This window comes from Anomaloglossus baeobatrachus, chromosome 1 (genome assembly GCF_048569485.1).
Source record: "Anomaloglossus baeobatrachus isolate aAnoBae1 chromosome 1, aAnoBae1.hap1, whole genome shotgun sequence".
NCBI lineage: Eukaryota > Metazoa > Chordata > Amphibia > Anura > Aromobatidae > Anomaloglossus > Anomaloglossus baeobatrachus.
Genome location: NC_134353.1, coordinates 153291711 through 153310721, shown reverse-complemented (window position 1 = coordinate 153310721; position 19011 = coordinate 153291711). Strand labels below are relative to the sequence as shown.

At 41.2% G+C, this 19011-nt stretch overlaps 1 protein-coding gene across 1 annotated transcript in view; it reads right to left on the bottom strand.

Annotated features, from left to right (window-relative positions):
* Positions 1 to 19011, bottom strand: part of LOC142308966 (caspase-3-like) — a 68379-nt gene that overhangs the window by 12970 nt on the left and 36398 nt on the right. Inside the window, exons 2-6 of the mRNA XM_075347147.1 lie at positions 17291 to 17383; positions 7018 to 7148; positions 2291 to 2419; positions 1113 to 1288; positions 519 to 642 (exon numbers count right to left, since the gene is read on the bottom strand). Coding sequence (XP_075203262.1) covers positions 519 to 642; positions 1113 to 1288; positions 2291 to 2419; positions 7018 to 7148; positions 17291 to 17361 — 631 coding nt within the window. The 5' untranslated portion in view covers positions 17362 to 17383. The remainder of the gene's footprint in view (positions 1 to 518; positions 643 to 1112; positions 1289 to 2290; positions 2420 to 7017; positions 7149 to 17290; positions 17384 to 19011) is intronic.

Sequence of the window (19011 nt, the reverse complement as noted above, 5' to 3'; positions counted from 1 at the left end):
CCACCACATTTACAGCAGGATATAAATAACTAACATTTTTGTAAAAGTTATTGCAACAGAATACCAATTCTATATTTTTGTTTTCTTTTTTATTTGAAAACATCGTACAATGTTAGGTTTTTTTTTTAAATTTCTGTATAGTTAAGTTTTAATTTAGCCCCACATAAAGGTCTTGAACATATGATCCATCACTTCAATAATGCAGTAAGGTATTGCAGAGAGCTACTGGCTGTATTAAGACACCTTCACTCGTCCTGGTTAGTGGGCTATATGTAGAAATCAAATCATCCACAACAGGAATGTGCCTATTCACACTTCTGTGTTTTTGCAAAATTCACGAGTCTAGGGCACACTGAATGGTATTGATCACACCACACAGATCTGCAACATATAAACTGCACTTCCACAGAATAAATCTCAGTTTATGCCTAGGATATCTGCTGCAAATCATCTTGTAACGAAGTCTTTATTTAACCAAATGGAAAAAGATCTGTCATAGTATAAAGCTAATTAAGTACCTGGGACTGTGGAATAGGCATAAAGGAAATCAGCCTCGACTGGGATTCTGTAGGTCTCCTCAGAGGAGTCAGATGGGCCACTGTCGGTTTCAACTCCTGGGTCAAGGTCAGTACCTCTGCAAGCCTTTAGAAAAACAAAAATAATCAGTAATTTAGGGAAAAACCATGAGGCAGACATTATATTGTGGTGTATTAGATCTACCTTAAAAGGGGTGATCCATTACTAGGACCTCTAAACACCATATACCCAATGTAAAATAAAAACACCTTATGTTCACCTCCCGTTACAACATTATTGGCGCGGGGTTTCATGTGACACTATTATGGAACGTGAGCCATGCATCCAATCAGCAGTCGCTATGCTCTCACTTCCTTGGGATAACCCTAAGGTGTACGGGTGAGGTGTGAGCACTGCAGCCCAATGGCAACCAGTGATTGCTAGATCACTTAAAAGATCCAGTGCTGACATTGATGTAATGGCCCAGATACAGGAGGAGTATAAGGAGTTTTTAATTATACATTGGGAAATGTAGTATTTAAATAAGGGGGTTGTCCTAGTAGTGAACAATTCATTTAAGTACAGTATAGAGTTACCTGGATAAAGAATAATTTTGGTTTGCCCACCAAGGTCTTGCATCGGTCACCACGAAATAGACTTGTCAGACTCTTGATAGGCAGACAATCATCCACTCCATACAGCTTACCATCCTCTCCATGACTTAACAGTGCACACACAAAGGAACTTCTGTTGCTGTGGTCCTCCTCAGATACTGCACACAAGAAAAATATATATACACCATTATGTAATAAAACGTAGGCCAAATGGGACCTGTATCTATTGTGCTGTCATTGAAGAGGTAGCCAGAACTCCCATACAAACGAATGTGATTTCTAACCTCCTCTCCACTGACAGTGGTGCTCATCAGGACCCACACCCACTGAACATCTATGTCATATGCTACTATATGCCACAAGTGTTCGTGACGGGAATACCACTTTACTTTATATGAAGAAAAGGAGAAAATTCCAGCAACTCCAGGAGAAAGTAGATTTTCTTTAAAAGCAGATTCTTTATTGATAATAAAAATATTCCATCCAAGCAAGACAAAAATAGAAAGGCAAGACAGAGGAGCTATTTCCTACGCGTTTCAACCTAAATAGGTCTTAATCATGGAATGCGCCAACTTTACTTTAAAGACATTTGTCCACCTATAAAGTAACTAAAACTTGTGTGAACAGAACCTGAGCTCAATGCATGTACTGCAAAACTCTCAACATTTTGTTGTATCTATCAAAAGGGCACCATTCATCTAGTGTGTGACAAGAGTACCTTGCACTGGGGATCAGTATGTATTGGTACACCTTCTTCCACTGTACAGTAAAGCATAGTGTACTGCGCTTTCCTTTACAGAGGCATACAGTAAAATACCCCATAAACCAGTACAGTGTAATTGTTTTTATGAGTGAGCTATGCCATTACAGGGAGCCTAACAGGTGATGCATGCAGCCTGGGAATGGTTTGTCATTCATTAATATACAAGAGAAGGCTAAAACCAATAATCATATAACATGATGCCTTGACTGCTTACTGTAGAAAAAACGATAACATTTCTCTGTATTCACATGATGTATTTATGGGCCATTTTCATACTGAAAATGAAAGGTAAGGTAATACTATTGCCCAGTGAAAGACACATGACCAACTGACAGTTTTGGCATAGGAACAGTAGTAAAATTAGAACTGAAAATAAAAAATATTGCCCATGACTTGCCTTTTTTAAGTCTCCCATAAATATCAGCACAATTCTGATCATTGTAAATGTTGACCTTGTAGCCCAAGGCTTTGAAGGTGCTCTGCAGTCTTTGTGCATCCAGATCGGTCCCATTCCTCATTCCCATCCCTAGAGATAAAACATTACAGCTTGTAAAAAAAGAAGTTCTAGAACAGTGGGGTTAAGGATTTGTACCATTGCGGCAAAAAGTTGACACTGACACAAATTTTTATTTAAAAAAAAAAAAAAAGAAAAGAAAGGTGCTGCTTCACTTTGCTAGCAATTAGCATTAACTCAACAATGTTATGAGGAACGATCAGATGAATTGCAGAGTCATTCCATGTCATGAAAATTAACTTAATCACAAAAACCCTGTTTGCACTGAATGTTAATACTACAAAATAACCGGTTGTTGTCGTTGCCAAGTGTCAGAACCATCTCCTAAAGAATATTCAGCTACAGAATCGGTTCAACTCCAGTGCAGAGCTTGCTCAGGAATGGCAGCAGGCAGGAGTAAGTGCACACACAGTGAGTTTAAGGCTTTTGGAGGTTGCATGGTGTCTAGAATGGCAGCAAAGAAGCCACTTCTCTCCAATATCAACATCAAAGACAAACTGACATTCTGCAGGAAGTACAGGGATTGGACAGCAGAGAACTGGGGTAAGGGTATGTGCGCATAATGCTTTTGTATGTGCAGATTTTCTGCACATAAAAATCATGCTTTGGCAGGATAAAAGCAGCTGAAAAAACAAGCATTTTTTATTGTTTGCACATTTTTTTCACATACGTTTTATTCCTAATTTTATGTTGCCTTTTTTTGTCATGGCGATTGCGGGGTTCCTGCGCTGTGACATCGCGATCATTCATGTGTGGTTGCTTTTCATCCAAGTCAGTGGGTTCACTGAAAATTTTGCCTAAGAACATGGCTATAAATAAAAAAAAAAATGGTATCTAAACCTCCTCTTAAGGCCGCTTTACTTGCTACAATAAATCTTACGATGTGTCGGCGGGGTCACGTCGTAAGTGACGCACATTCGGCATCGTAAGTATGATTGTAGCGTGTAAAACCTCCGTGCAATTGCGATTGAACGAAACTCCGTTCATCGCATGCATGTCGTTCATTCCTCAAAGATTGAACGTCGGGTTGTTCAATGTTCCCGAGGCAGCACACATCGCAGTGTGTGACACCCCGGGAACATTGAACGACAGCTTACTTCCGTCCGCGGCTCCCGCCGACAATGCGGAAGGAAGGAGGTGGGTGGGATGTTTACATCCCGCTCATCTCCGCCCCTCCGCTTTTATTGGCCAGCTGCCGCGTGACGTCGATGCTGAACGTCCCTCCCCCTCCAGGAAGTGGACGTTCGCCGCCCACATCGAGGTCGTATGGACGGGTAAGTACATGTGACGGGGGTTAAATAGTTTGTGCGGTACGTTCAACAAATTGAACGTGACGCACATACGATGGGGGCGTTGCAAATCGCAAACGATATCGTATGCGAAATTGCAACGTGTAAAGCAGGCTTAAGGGCAGTTTCTCTTAAAGATCCAGCATCAATTTGTTGATGAACATTGCTCTTTTCAACATGATGGAGACAATGTCATAGGGTAAAAGTGATAAAGTGGCTATGTGAACAGTACATTGAAATTTTGCATTCATAGCGAGGAAATAACCCAAATTTTAATTCCAGAAAACCTATGGTTAATCTTCAAAAAGTTGGTGGGCAAACAAAAACAGAAAAATTATGATGTTCATGCACCGATTAGGCAAGAATAGGTCATCAGCCAGAGTTTGGCCCAAAAGCCGATATCCAGCATCACGGCAAAGTGCAGAAGTCTGAAGAAAAGGAGGTTCAACACTGTAAATAGGGAGTCTTTGTAAAAACTTCATGGATAGGTCAATAAAAGTTTAAAAATTTATAAAATGAAGATAATTGTACTTAAGTAGCCATAGAAACATTGACTAAAAGATCTAACGACACTGAAGCAGCAAACTATGTAAAAGTAAAAAAAAATAAAATTTGTCAGTCTCAAAATTTTAGGCCATGACTATATTCATATATGATATAGGGATATACAACACTGTGCAAAAGTTTCAGGTAGGTAAGGAATAATGCTGCAAAGGAAGAAGGTTTTCAAAGTTTATTTTTAACAATTAACAAAATGCAAATTAAAATGAACAAAGCTGAAATCTAAATCAGATCAATATTTGGGGTGACCACTCTGTACCCTCAAAGGGCATCAATCCTTCTCTGTACAGTTTCTGGAGGAACTCTGCTGGGAGGTTGTTCCAAATACCTTGGAAAGCTAACCACAGACATTCTGTGTATGAGACTTGTGGAAATGCTTCTCTCTTCATGTAATCCCAGACATACGTGATGATGTCGAGCTCAGGGCTCTGTGCAGCCACATCATCACATCCAGGACGTCTTGTTCTTCTTTACGCTAAAAATAGTTCTTAATGACACTGGCTGTATGTTGGGGTCATTTTTCTCCTGCAGAATAGATTTGGGGCCCATCAGACACTTTCCTGATGGTATTGCATGATGGAGGAGTATCTGCCTGTGATTATCAGCAATGAGGACACCATTAATTGCTTCCCAATATGGCCAATTTGTGTTTTCGTTTTTTGAGGGCTTATTATTTTGTGGGACGAGTCATACTTTTGAATAATATAATTAATTTTACCACATAGTGTATTGGAAGACACTAAGCAGAAAAAAAAAATATGTAAAAGAGCAGTGACATTGTGAAAAAAACAACACATTGATATTTTGCTGAAACCTGGAACATTTTCACTTTTTGGCCGATAAAACCACATGTGGGCATTTTTATTGATACCATTTTGATTGCTTGTTACAATATTTGTTGTGGTATTGAAGCTAAAAAAAAAACCAAAAAACAAAACAAAAAACACACACACACACACTAACACACTTTTGAGATTCCACATGTGTATTTTTTTAGATGATCTTCATTTTTAAATGGGGGAAAAAGTGGGGTGAACTTTGTGTGGTTTTTTTTTTTTTCCACTTTTCACTGTATTTGTTAGCCCCCCCTAGGGGACTTTACCCTGCGGTCGCCTGGTCACTTATATATGCACAGCGATTCAACAGTACTGCTATGGATTAGTTTACTCCCCAGGAAAAAAGGCAAGGTCGCTGAAATGCGCGTCGGGGAAGTGGCACCACTGCACTAGCCCTGGTATAAAGGACATCTTCATAATTTTATTTATTCTAGCCCTGGTATAAAGGACATCTTCATAATTTTATTTATTGAGATTTATTCTTCTGCACAGCTCTTGCATTTTATTTTTCGATTTATACTCATCTGATAGCTATATAACTACCAATACCATTGATATTTATGTATGATTCTGTTCAATACGCCATACTCGATCTGATATAGTGTGTTATGCTAATACTCTAAAGGCTGCTTTACACGGTACGACCGATTGTGCAATTTCACAATCGATCGTACCCGCCCCCGTCCTTTTTGCATCACGGGCAAATCGCTGCCCGTGTCGCACAAAGTCGGTAACCCCCGTCACACGTACTTACCTCTCGTGCGACCACGCTGTGGGCGGCGAACGTCCACTACCTGGAGTGGGAGGGACGTTCGGTGTCACAGCGACGTCACACGGCCGCCGGCCAACGGAAGCGGAGGGGCGGAGATGAGCGGGACGTAAACATCCCGCCCACCTCCTTCCTTCACATAGCCGGCGGCAGCCGCGTGACGCAGGTGAGCTGCTGTTCATCGTTCCCGGGGTGTCACACGGAGCGGCGTGTGCTACCACGGAAACGATGAACAACTAAATTAAACGATATTATGGAACCTAGCGAGCAGTACACGACTCACGATTTGTGAGCGATACTGCGTCACTAGGAGGTGTCACACAGGCCGGCATCGCCAGCGATGCCGGATGTGCGTCACCAAAACCGTGACCCCGACGATCTATCGCACGATAGATTGTCTGGTGTAAAGCAGCCTTAAGGGTCGGCACAAGCGATGATTACACCAAATAATGATTTGATTTACTTTTCTCTTTTGCTCACTTTGCATTTTTCTAATTATGATAATAAAAGATATACTATGAAGAAGTCTATTTTTGAAAGTTCTTACCTGCACAAATTAATATAATGTGTTACATATGTTGTATAACGATGTTCAAAGAATAAACCTAATAAATGTCTACTTTGGCTTTCACATCGAATGTTTACCGAAATCAAAGACTTTGAAAATGAAAAAAGTACAACTCAGACTTCAAACTAATGGCCAACCTTGGGGCTCATGGATGGGCTCGCTGCGCCAGGTTTGCACTTTCATGCCAATATGACACCGCTAATAAAAGGATGCTACTGAACACGAAAACAAAATACACTCACTAATATTTATTTTTTTTTTTTTTTTAAATGGCTAGTAATTTGTGCTTGCTATTTGTAGACTTCTGAGAAGTATTGAAAATATAATTATTCCACACATACTTTGGAAAAGAAGAAGTATATATCTTAAAACTATTGTCCGTATTACAAAAGAAATGAGAAAATAAAAGTTTATTTGCATAATTACATTCACAAACTGGAAAAAAAAAACAAAAAAAAAACAGTTCGTAAGGATTGGAGACTTCAATGTGATTGCGCGCCTGATGAATCTCCACATTTTATCAAGCACACAAAACATACTGCATCACGTTTATTGAAAGGACGTACGACTACATCCATCTAGCTTACTTGTGGTTGGAAGAAAGTTCTTGTTGTTGATAATGATACACAATCCCATTTCTGGATAGTCCATCTTATATGAGAACCGATGAGCAAATTTCGATTCCTGGTCTTTTGTTGTACCACCTTTTAGGTTTACACTGGGGGGGGGGGTAAAAGGCAATATGTAAATGTACATTATGTTATAGACAATATATATATTCAGAAATACATAATGAGAAAAAAAAATCTTCGGTGCTCTGGAAATACTATCATTGCTCATAGCCATGATGGTGGAAGGGGAGTCTTGAGTAATGTCGATTTACACAAAACACAAGCTGTGTAGATAGCTGCTGGGAAGAAGTATCTTTAGTTAAGAGGGCATATCCCCAATGGGAAGACCCCTGTATAGCACCATATACTGGGACTATCCTATGTTGCATATGGCTTTTGCAGTCAGTCACAATAATGATCCCCTTATTCTATTTTATAGGAACAATAAACATAATAGAATGACCTCCCCCCAGCACGTCCTCCTGACCTCATATATGGAGGATGCAAGTCACTACCAGAGGAGCCCAATTTCAGGGTCTAAGGTAAAACAAGTCTGGGGGCATCGAACATCCACCGGAATAGTCCGGACTCTGTTGCATATGCCAAGCTGAAGAATTTATTTTTTTAAAATCATAGAAATTTTACTGTGGCACAAAAGAAATTATTAAAAAGGGCAACGATTGGCAATTATAATGCCATAGAGGTGGTTTCTGACCGTTAGGGGACCTGGCAGAGTCCCTTTAAATTGATCCTTACTCCAAAATTGGACCATACACACCTATCAATGCCAATGTAACATCTCTAGCAGCCCAGTGACACCCTGGCTACGATGATAACCCTTCTTGGCTTTGAGATATAGCCAATATTCTAGGGAACGCAGTGGTAAGCCTGACTTTTTGGTCAATGTGGAAGAAATAAAAGTATTACACAGTGGCCATCAGGATGAATAGCCATCAATGTATTACCACATTATTGCTAGTTTAGCAGTTTTTCTCAGTTTGAATCAATAGTGAGGATGCCCCAATGAAGGACATCTAATATACCCTAATAATATACCTATTAATGCACATAAATATATGGAATTTTACTGACTATAGGATGTACTTTACTATAAGACACAGCCCAGATTTAGAAAAAAAAACAACCCAAAACACTAGGAGACACATCTGAGCGACGTGCCGATCTATGGTAACCCAGTGCTTCTTCATCTGGTACGTACACCCTGATCACTAGCGTTGCCGTCAGGATTGACCACTCAACGTGTTATGCTTTTGCAAAATGTCTTATGAAAATGATCATGGACAGCCAATATTTTTTATGGACACATTTTAAAATCATAACAAATCATTACGTGATACAGTGCTGGACAAAAGTATTGGCACCCCTGCAATTCTGTCAGATGATACTCAGTTCCTTCTTGAAAATGATTGCAATCACAAATTCTTTGGTATTATTATCTTCATTTAATTTGTCTTCAATGAAAAGAAAAAAAAAAATTTGTCATAAGGCCAAATTGGATATAATTCCACACCAAACATAAAAAAGGGTGTGGACAAAAGTATTGGCACTGTTTGAAAAATCATGTGATGCTTCTCTAATTTGTGTAATTAACAGCACCTGTAACTTACCTGTGGCACCTAACAGGTGTTGGCAATAACTAAATCACACTTGCAGCCAGTTGACATGGATTAAAGTTGACTCAACCTCTGTCCTGTGTCCTTGTGTGTACCACATTGAGCATGGAGAAAAGAAAGAAGACCAAAGAACTGTCTGAGGAATTGAGAATCCAAATTGTGAGGAAGCATGAGCAATCTCAATGCTACAAGTCCATCTCCAAAGACCTGAAAGTTCCTGTGTCTACGGTGCGCAGTGTCATCAACAAGTTTAAAGCCCCTGGCACTGTGGCTAACCTCCCTAGATGTGGAAGGAAAAGAAAAAATTGACGAGAGATTTCAACGCAAGATTGTGCGGATGGTAGATAAAGAACCTCGACTAACATCCAAACAAGATCAAGCTGCCCTGCAGTACGAGGGTACAATAGTGTCAACCTGTACTATCCATCGGCGTCTGAATGAAAAGGGACTGTATGGTAGGATACCTAGGAAGACCCCACTTCTTAACTCGAGACATAAAAAAAGCCAGGCTGGAGTTTGCCAAAACTTACCTGAGAAAGCCCAAAACATTTTGGAAGAATGTTCTCTGGTCAGATGAGACAAAAGTAGAGCTATTTGGGAAAATCCATCAACAGAGTTTACAGGAGAAAAAAAAAAAAAAAGGAGGCATTCAAAGAAAAGAACACGGTCCCTACAGTCAAACATGGCGGAGGTTCCCTGATGTTTTGGGGTTGCTTTGCTGCCTCTGGCAATGGACTGCTTGACCATGTATGGCATTATGAAGTCTGAAGACTACCAACAAATTGTGCAGCATAATGTAGGGCCCAGTGTGAGAAAGCTGGGTCTCCCTCAGAGGTCATGGGTCTTCCAGCAGGACAATGACCCAAAACACACTTCAAAAAACACTAGAAAATGGTTTGAGAGAAAGCACTGGAGACTACTAAAGTGGCCAGCAATGAGTCCAGACCTGAATCCCATAGAATACCTGTGGAGAGATCTCAAAATGGCAATTTGGAGAAGGCACCCTTCAAATCTCAGGGACCTGGAGCAGTTTGCCAAAGAAGAATGGTCTAAAATTCCAGCAGAGCATTGTAAGAATCTCATTGATGGTTACCGGAAGCGGTTGTTCGCAGTTATTTTGGCTAAAGGTTGTGCAACCAAGTATTAGGCGGGCTTTGCACGTTGCGACATCGCAAGCCGATGCTGCGATGTCGCACGCGATAGTCCCCGCCCCTGTCGCAGCAGCGATATCTTGTGATAGCTGCTGTAGCGAACATTATCGCTACGGCAGCTTCACATGCACTCACCTGGCGTGCGACGTCGTTCTGGCCGGCGTCCCGCCTCCTTCCTAAGGGGGCGGGTCGTACAACGTTAGAGCGACGTCACATGGCAGGCGGCCAATAGAAGCGGAGGGGCGGAGATGAGCAGGATGTAAACATCCCGCCCACCTCCTTCCTTCCGCATAGCCGCCGGCGGCAGGTAAGGTGATGTTCCTTGCTCCAGCGGCTTCACACACAGCGATGTGTGCTGCCGCAGGAACGAGGAACTACATCGTACCTGTCGCGGCACCGGCATTATGGAAATGTCGGAGATTACACCGATGATACGATTAACGAGCGCAAAAGCGTCGTTATCGTATCATCTAGAATTTACACACTACAATGTCGAAAGTGACGCCGGATGTGCGTCACTTTCGATTTGACCCCACCGACATCGCACGTGCGATGTTGCAACGTGCAAAGCCGCCCTTAGGCTAAGGGTGCCAATACTTTTGTGTAGCCCATTTTTGGAGTTTTGTGTGAAATGATCAATGATTTGATTTTTAGAATTTGTGATTGCAAGCATTTTGAAGAAGAAATTGAGTATTATCTAACAGAATTGCAGGGGTGCGAATACTTTTGGCCAGTTCTGTACGAGTCTACAGCGCATAATTCTGATATGAAGACATCTGCTGCATTCACTGTGAACGGTAAAATGATGAGAATTACAGTCAAAATAAACTATGTAACCTTCTCCAGCTTAAAAAAACTAAATAAATAAATAAAATCACGGACACCTTAATTTCGTTTTACGAACATAGGAAAAAAAGTGCCCTATTTTTAGTGACTGTCCTGATATTTCTGGATGGTTGGCAGCCCAGGCTGCTGTCCAGCTGGGTAGACATATGCCTGCCTGCCTGCAAACCATGTGGTGGCTGACCAGACTGTAAGCAAGCTTTTAAACATGCAGTTTTTAGCAAAAAGTATAAAAAAGGTAAAATCTGCAGAAGACTAAAGGGAGCCATAGGAGAATAATATATTATAAATATATTTTATTATATACTAGAAATACAAAAACATCAAATGGTAAAAAAAAGGAGGCAACATAGATCATAGCAGTCTAACAGGATTAGAACTATCACAGAGAAATTAAAGTCTATGGAGACGGCCCTGAAATGAGAGGCAAAACACGGATCCCCAAGTGCAATGTTCCTCAATGGCTACAGCGACATTGTAAGTTACAATCAGTACTCATAGATCTCATACCCAACCCTAAATATAGCGTATGGAATCTATGAAAGTGGCAGATGGGAAAGTGCAATTGAGGTCATAGCTGTACAAAAACCTACGGTATATATAAATAGGAGTATTGTAATAAAAATAAATCTGAGACTAAATCTATTCAATATGAGTCAAAACATAAAAAAATGGCTCAAATATGCAACTGAATTCAATAAATGAAAAGACCCATTGTAATGGGAAAGCACCGGGTCACATCATATAAATATTCATAAGACCTTGTATACTGGTATAATGCATATAAACTAAGGTACCACAAATAAATAGGCAATGATGTGTCACAGATACCTTGTGACATGCTGCACTGCTAGGTCACTGTAAAAATCCCTGTGAATGATTGGGGGAGTTTCACAGTGACCTAGCAGTGCAGAATGTCACAAGGTATCCATGATACTTCATTGCCTATTTCTTTATAGTTTATATGCATTACACCAGCATAAAAGGTCCTGTGAAGAATTATACAACCTGACTTGGTACTTTCCCCTGTTGCAATTGGTCTTTTCAGTTATTGAATTGAGTTGCATATTAGATTTCATACACTATGTTTAGGGTACACATTACTGAGTAGGAGATGTATGAGTACTGAATGTGTCGTATTTTTCGGATTATAAGGCTGTGTTCACACACTGCGTTTTTTACCTGCGTTTTTGGTCCGTTTTTGGTCCGTTTTTGCTGCAGAAATTTCTTGAGAAATTCTTGTAACCTTTCTGCAGACATTCCCCAGCAAAACCTATGGCAAAAAAAATTAGCTGTGCACACACTGCGTTTTTTTCTTAAGAAAATTCTTTCAGTAGATTTTCTTAAGAAAAAGAATGAGCATGTCACTTCTTTTCTGCAGCTAACTGCGTTTTTTGCCATAGATAATTGGCACAATAACGCAGGGAGCAACCAGCGGTAAAAACGCACCAAAAACCAGGGCTGTGGAGTCGGAGTCGGAGTCGTGGAGTCGGAGTCGGAGTCGGAGCTCATTTTGGTGGAGTCGGAGTCGGAGTCGGTATAAAATGCACCGACTCCTAAAATATATAATAAATTGGGGACAGGAGTGCAATGCAGAATGTGCTGAATATTTTACTAAATAACAACATTTAGTATAATGCTTATATTTAAGTGAAAAATTTATTGTAGTACAATGTGAACATCAGGGCTGTGGAGTCGGAGTCGGAGTCGTGGAGTCGGAGTCGGAGCTCATTTTGGTGGAGTCGGAGTCGGAGTCGGTATAAAATGCACCGACTCCGACTCCTAAAATATATAATAAATTGGGGACAGGAGTGCAATGCAGAATGTGCTGAATATTTTACTAAATAATAACATTTAGTATAATGCTTATATTTAAGTGAAAAATTTATTGTAGTACAATGTGAACATCAGACATCTAATTGTTTTTATGATACAATAATCAAGATATTTGGATAGAACATAAAATATTTATTGGAATACAACTTTAGAACACAAAAAACTAATAAATTGTAAATATGTAATATATATATATATATATATATATATATATATATATATATATATACAGTGTATATACACACACAAGATATATATGTAATCTACTGTATATTACATAGTGTATTACATATTTACAATTTATTACAGTTTTTTGTGTTCTAAAGTTGTATTCCAATAAATATATTTTATGTTCTATCCAAATATCTTGATTATTGTATCATAAAAATTATTAAATGTCTGATGTTCACATACACATGTTCATGTACTACAATAAATTTTTCACCTAACTATAAGCAATATATGTAGGAGTCGGAGTCGGAGCCGGAGTCGGAGTCGGTGCAAGAGAATTTGAGGAGTCGGAGTCGGAGTCGGAGTCGAAGGTTTGGCTTACCGACTCCACAGCCCTGGTGAACATCAGACATTTAATTGTTTTTATGATACAATAATCAAGATATTTGGATAGAACATAAAATATTTATTGGAATACAACTTTAGAACACAAAAAAACTAATAAATTGTAAATATGTAATATATATAATATATATATATATACAGTGTATATACACACACACAAGATATATATGTAATCTACTGTATATTACATAGTGTATTACATATTTACAATTTATTACAGTTTTTTGTGTTCTAAAGTTGTATTCCAATAAATATATTTTATGTTCTATCCAAATATCTTGATTATTGTATCATAAAAATTATTAAATGTCTGATGTTCACATACACATATTCATGTACTACAATAAATTTTTCACCTAACTATAAGCAATGTATGTAGGAGTCGGAGTCGGAGCCGGAGTCGGAGTCGGAGCCGGAGTCGGAGTCGGTGCAAGAGAATTTGAGGAGTCGGAGTCGGAGTCGAAGGTTTGGCTTACCGACTCCACAGCCCTGCCAAAAACGGACCTAAAACGCACCAAAAACGGACCTAAAACGCACCAAAAACGCAGGTGCGTTTTTGGTGCGTTTTTTAACACAGGTGCACTCTTAAGAAATTTCTTAAGAAATTTCTTAAGAAAAATCATTTTTCTAGTGTGAACATAGCTTAAGACGCACTTTTGCTCCCAAAAATTTGGGAGGAAAATGAGGGGCGAGTCTTAAAATCCGAATGTAATTTACCGAGAGATGCTGAAGAGGGGTCAAAGGAGGCAGGGGTAATGCTATGCGGTGTGCTGCCCACGCTGGTCTGTGCATTGGGTGGTGCGGCTCTGCACGGCGGGTGGTCATTCTGAAGATGTCGGCGGTCAGGGCTTCAAATAATGGCGCCTAGAGTCAGCATGTGCACAGATGAAGCCCTCATCTGGCAGGTGCTGACTCCAGCCGACATTATTTGAAGCCGTCACCGCCGACATCTTTAGAATGGCCGTTGACTCGCCGCGTCACCAGCCCCGCACAGAGGAGAGCCGCGTCACCAGCCCCGCACACAGCAGAGCCCGCGTCACCAGCCCCGCACACAGCAGAGTCCGTGTCACCATCCCCGCACACAGCAGAGTCCGTGTCACCAGCCCCGCACACAGCAGAGCCTGCTTCACCAGCCCCGCACACAGCAGAGCCTGCTTCACCAGCACCGCACACAGCAGAGCCTGCTTCACCAGCACCGCACACAGCAGAGTCCGTGTCACCAGCCCCGCACACAGCAGAGCCTGCTTCACCAGCACCGCACACAGCAGAGCCTGCTTCACCAGCTCCGCACACAGCAGAGTCCGTGTCACCAGCACCGCACACAGCAGAGCCTGCTTCACCAGCCCCGCACACAGCAGAGCCTGCTTCACCAGCACCGCACACAGCAGAGTCCGTGTCACCAGCCCCGCACACAGCAGAGCCTGCTTCACCAGCACCGCACACAGCAGAGCCTGCTTCACCAGCTCCGCACACAGCAGAGTCCGTGTCACCAGCCCCGCACACAGCAGAGCCTGCTTCACCAGCACCGCACACAGCAGAGCCTGCTTCACCAGCACCGCACACAGCAGAGCCCGCGTCACCAGCACCGCACAGAGCAGAGTCCGCAGTGAGTATCTGTGCCCCCCCTCTGTACTACTGGCAGCACTGCAGTAATCCAGTACCGTCCCGCCTCCTGTGACCCCCGCTCCGCTGCTGCCCCCTCTCCCTGATAAAACACCACTGGATTACAAAACAGACCCTATATTTTTTTTTCTCTCTCTTTTTTTCTCCAAATTTGGGGTGCGTCTTATAATTTGGTGGGTCTTATAAAACGAAAAAAACGATTATTTACAATGTCCATTGAGAAACACTGCACTTGGGGATCCATTTTTTTGCCTCTCCTTTCAGGGCTGTCTCCTAATTTCTCTGTGGTAGCTCTAGTCTTGTTGGATCATAGTCTTTCATTCCATGTTACCTCCCTTTTGAGATCTGATATTTTTGCATTCATAGTATCTAATAAAATATATATATTATTGTCATATGGTTCTCCTTTTTGTTTTCTGCAGAGTTTATCCCTCTGCTTAGACGTTGATATTCTGTAAATATGTCTCCTCTATTGAACCAGTTATTTATTAGTGAAAATTTCTTTAGGCTGTGATGTAAAAAGGGTGTGTTTTATAATCTGGAAAATACAGTATGTTTCCTCCATGAGATATAGCCCTAGGGAAAAAAAACTAAACTCTTCCACAGAAAAATGCAAAAATAACTAACACATTCTGATTGCATTGTGTAGATTGGCTTATTAATTGGTATAAGATTATACGGTATTATACACTCATTCACTGTTTTTTACTTTGGGTTACAGTTTGGCTTTTCTTATAATTATGTTCTGCACATGTCATTTGCATTTGGTCCACAAATCACATACTTATTGATGTAAGCCTGACCTATGTAGGTTTCTCTTTCAGTTCTAGGTTACGTAATATAAAACTTAAAGAAAACCAACCAGCTGAATTTCATATATAAAGTAAAGTCAGTGCTATACTGGTGCTAGGATGCTGAATGTAAGCATAGCTTTTGTTCTGAGATTGGATGTTTTATTTCAGAAATTTGTGCACGTAAAGTTACAGCAATGCACGGCTATTATATAGACAGTTGCAACAGGAAGGGAATATGTGGGTCGAGTTTTCCTATCTATACCCGCCCCTGTCTGTCTACCTGCCTGGCCTTCCTCCCCCAGGCGCCATCTTAGACGGTACTTCCACTGCAGACAGACAGGGGCGGGAATAGATAGCAAGACCCAACCCACATATTTACTTCCTGTTGCACCTGTCAATCAAATAGCAGGGCATTGCTGGAACTTTACTTGCACATAATTGTGAAATAAAACATCCAATGTCTGAACAAAAGGTGTGCTTACATTCAGCATCCTAGTGCCATATACGCACTGGTTTTACTTTATATATGGAGATCTTGCTAAATTGCTCCCTTTAAAGGAATCTGCTACCAGGATTTTGGTACCCCATTAGTGAGCAGCAGAGACCTGGATTTCAGTGTTTCAAATCACAATGGGCTGCTTTTTCCCTGAAGAAGCCTGTTGTGCTTCAAAACGCGTAGGATTTGTGAGCCCTCGTGGCCACAGTACTCCCTGGTGACGTCACCCCAAATACTGACTCCAAACTTTGCCGGACAATCTGAGAAGGCAGATACCCAGGCGTCTCATCATTAATCATGGCATTGTGGGAAAATCGTACACTGCTGCCCGACATGTGGGATAGACTCGCTCAGCACAACCCATTCATCTACGATACTTTCTCCACCGGGTGCTCTGGACTACTGGCTTTGAGCTTGCACCCGTAGTAGGGGGCTTTTCTACCTGGCCACTAATTCCATTAAGTGTACAACGCATAGTAAGATATAATTAATATTACATGCACTTTATGTATCCCCTCTATCTCAGGCAGTGATAAGACCACATGTATGAGGTGGACATATCGCACCTGCACTTTATGAGTGCATTTATAGGCTATGTGCGCACGTTGCGTAAAAACATGCAGTTACGCTGCGCTTTGTAGCGCAGCGTAACTGCATGCGTCCTGCGGCCCCTGCACAGTCTATGGAGATTGTGCAGGGGCCGTGCGCACGTGGCGTCTAAGAGCGCAGCGCTTCGGCTACTGCCGAAGCGCTGCGCAAAAAGAAGTGACATGTCACTTCTTTCCTGCGCTTTGCCGGCAGCTCCTGCTCTGTCTATGGCAGGAGCTGCAGGCAGAGCGCATGGAATCGGCGCTCACTACGGACATTTCTGCAGCGATCTAAAGCGCACATGTGCTCTTCAGATCGCTGCAGAAATTTCTGCAGGGCTTGTACGCAACGTGCGCACATAGCCTAATAGTGTAAATAATAACAGCTATTTTTCTTACTTTCACCCCTTTTTCCTTGTAGCATTATTTACTTTAGGTGCAAGTATCTTATCTTATTATGCAGTCATTGGGTCCATAAGTAACAGTGCCAGTGTTGGTTTTATTTTGGGAAATACTGCACTGCAATTAAAGATGTGTGCACACTAGCTATCACATATTGGCATCTTATCTCCCATCTATCTGGCAATATGTTTGGTAACCATTTAGGAACCATTTTTAGTAATACATTTGATTGTGTCATATACATTTATGTCTACTGTTTGTTTCATACCATTATATCATTTTGCATGTATTATGATCTGATACTTACTGATGGGTAGATAAAAATGGCCCGGCATCAATATGGTCTTCTGTGTGGGTACCATTCTGGGTGTCTGCCATTCTGACTCTTCTTAGTTTAAGCCTATAGGAAGAAATTATGTTACTGATTATTAAACAATTTGCTATATCCAGCTTGTGATTTTCTCAAAGTCCAGACCTGAATCCAAATCGAGAATCTGTAGAAAGAGCTGAAAACTGCTGTTCACAAACGCTCTCCATCCAACCTCACTCAGCTCCAGCTGTTTGCAAAGAAAGAATGGGCAAGAATTTCAGTCTCGCGATGTGCAAAAACTGAAAGACCCATACCCCAAGCGATTTGCAGATGTAATCGCAGCAAAAGGTGGCACTAAAGTATTAACTTAACCCCTTAACGACCCATGACGTACTGGGTACATCATTGATCGTGTGCAATTAATCCCCGCCCCCTGCTGTGGGCAGGCGGCAGCGATCCACGCACATATCAGCTGTTTTCAACAGCTGACATGTGTGCCTGCTAGTCGTGGGTGGAATCGCTTCCACCCGCGGCCATTAACCCCTTACATCTCGCTGATCTGGCAGTGAGATGTATATGCGTGCCGCCATGACAGTCACTTACCCCGCCCCACCGGAAGTCACGTGACATGGTCACGTGACTTTCGGTGGTTGCCATGGTAGCACAGGGTCATGTGATGACGCCTGTAGCTAACATGAGTCACTTCCTCTCAATGCCGGAATACAGCCGGCATTGAAAGTACCAAATCTGCAGTTCTCAGCTCTGTAGCTGTGATCTGCAGATAGGGCAGAGCGATCGGATTGCTGATCGCTATAGCCCCCTAGGGGGACTAGTAAAATTAAAAAAAAAAAAAAAAAAGTTATAAAAAAAGTTTTAAAAAAAATGAAAAAAAATGAAAAACCCTAAAAGTTCAAATCACACCCCCTTTCACCCCATTGAAAATTAAGGGTTAAAAAAATAAAAAAATATACACGTTTGGTATCGCCACGTTCAGAAATGCCCGATCTATCAAAATATAAAATCAATTAATCTGATCAGTAAATGGCGTAGCGGCAAAAAAATTCCAAATGCCAAAATTACAATTTTTGGTCGCCACAAATTGTGCGCAAAATGCAATAGGCGATCAAAACGTAGCATCAGCGCAAAAATGGTACTGTTAAAAATGTCAGCTCGAGACACAAAAATAAGCCGTCACTGAGCCATAGATCCCGAAAAATGAGAAGGCTACGGGTTTTGGAAAATGGCGCAAAATGTGCGCCACTTTTTTTGGACAAGCTTGTGAATTTTTTTTAACCCCTTAAATACAAGTAAACCTATTCATGTTTGGTGTCTACAAACTCGCACCGACCTCAGGCATCACATAGATACATCAGTTTTACCATATAGTGAACACTGAATAAAATATCGCAAAAACTATTGTACGATCACACTTTTTTTGCAATTTTTATGCACTTGGAATTTTTTTGCCGTTTTCCAGTACACTATATGGTAAAACTTATGGTTTCATTTAAGAGTACAACTTGTCCTGCAAAAAACAAGCCCTCATATGGCAAGATTGACAGAAAAATAAAAAAAAGATACGGCTCTCGGAAGAAGGGGAGCAAAAAACAAAAAGAAACGCAAAAACGGAAAGTGCCCGGGGGCTGAAGGGGTTAAAGTGGACGAATAATATTGCATGTTCCAATTTTCAGTTTATTATTTTTTTTTACAAAAGTTTA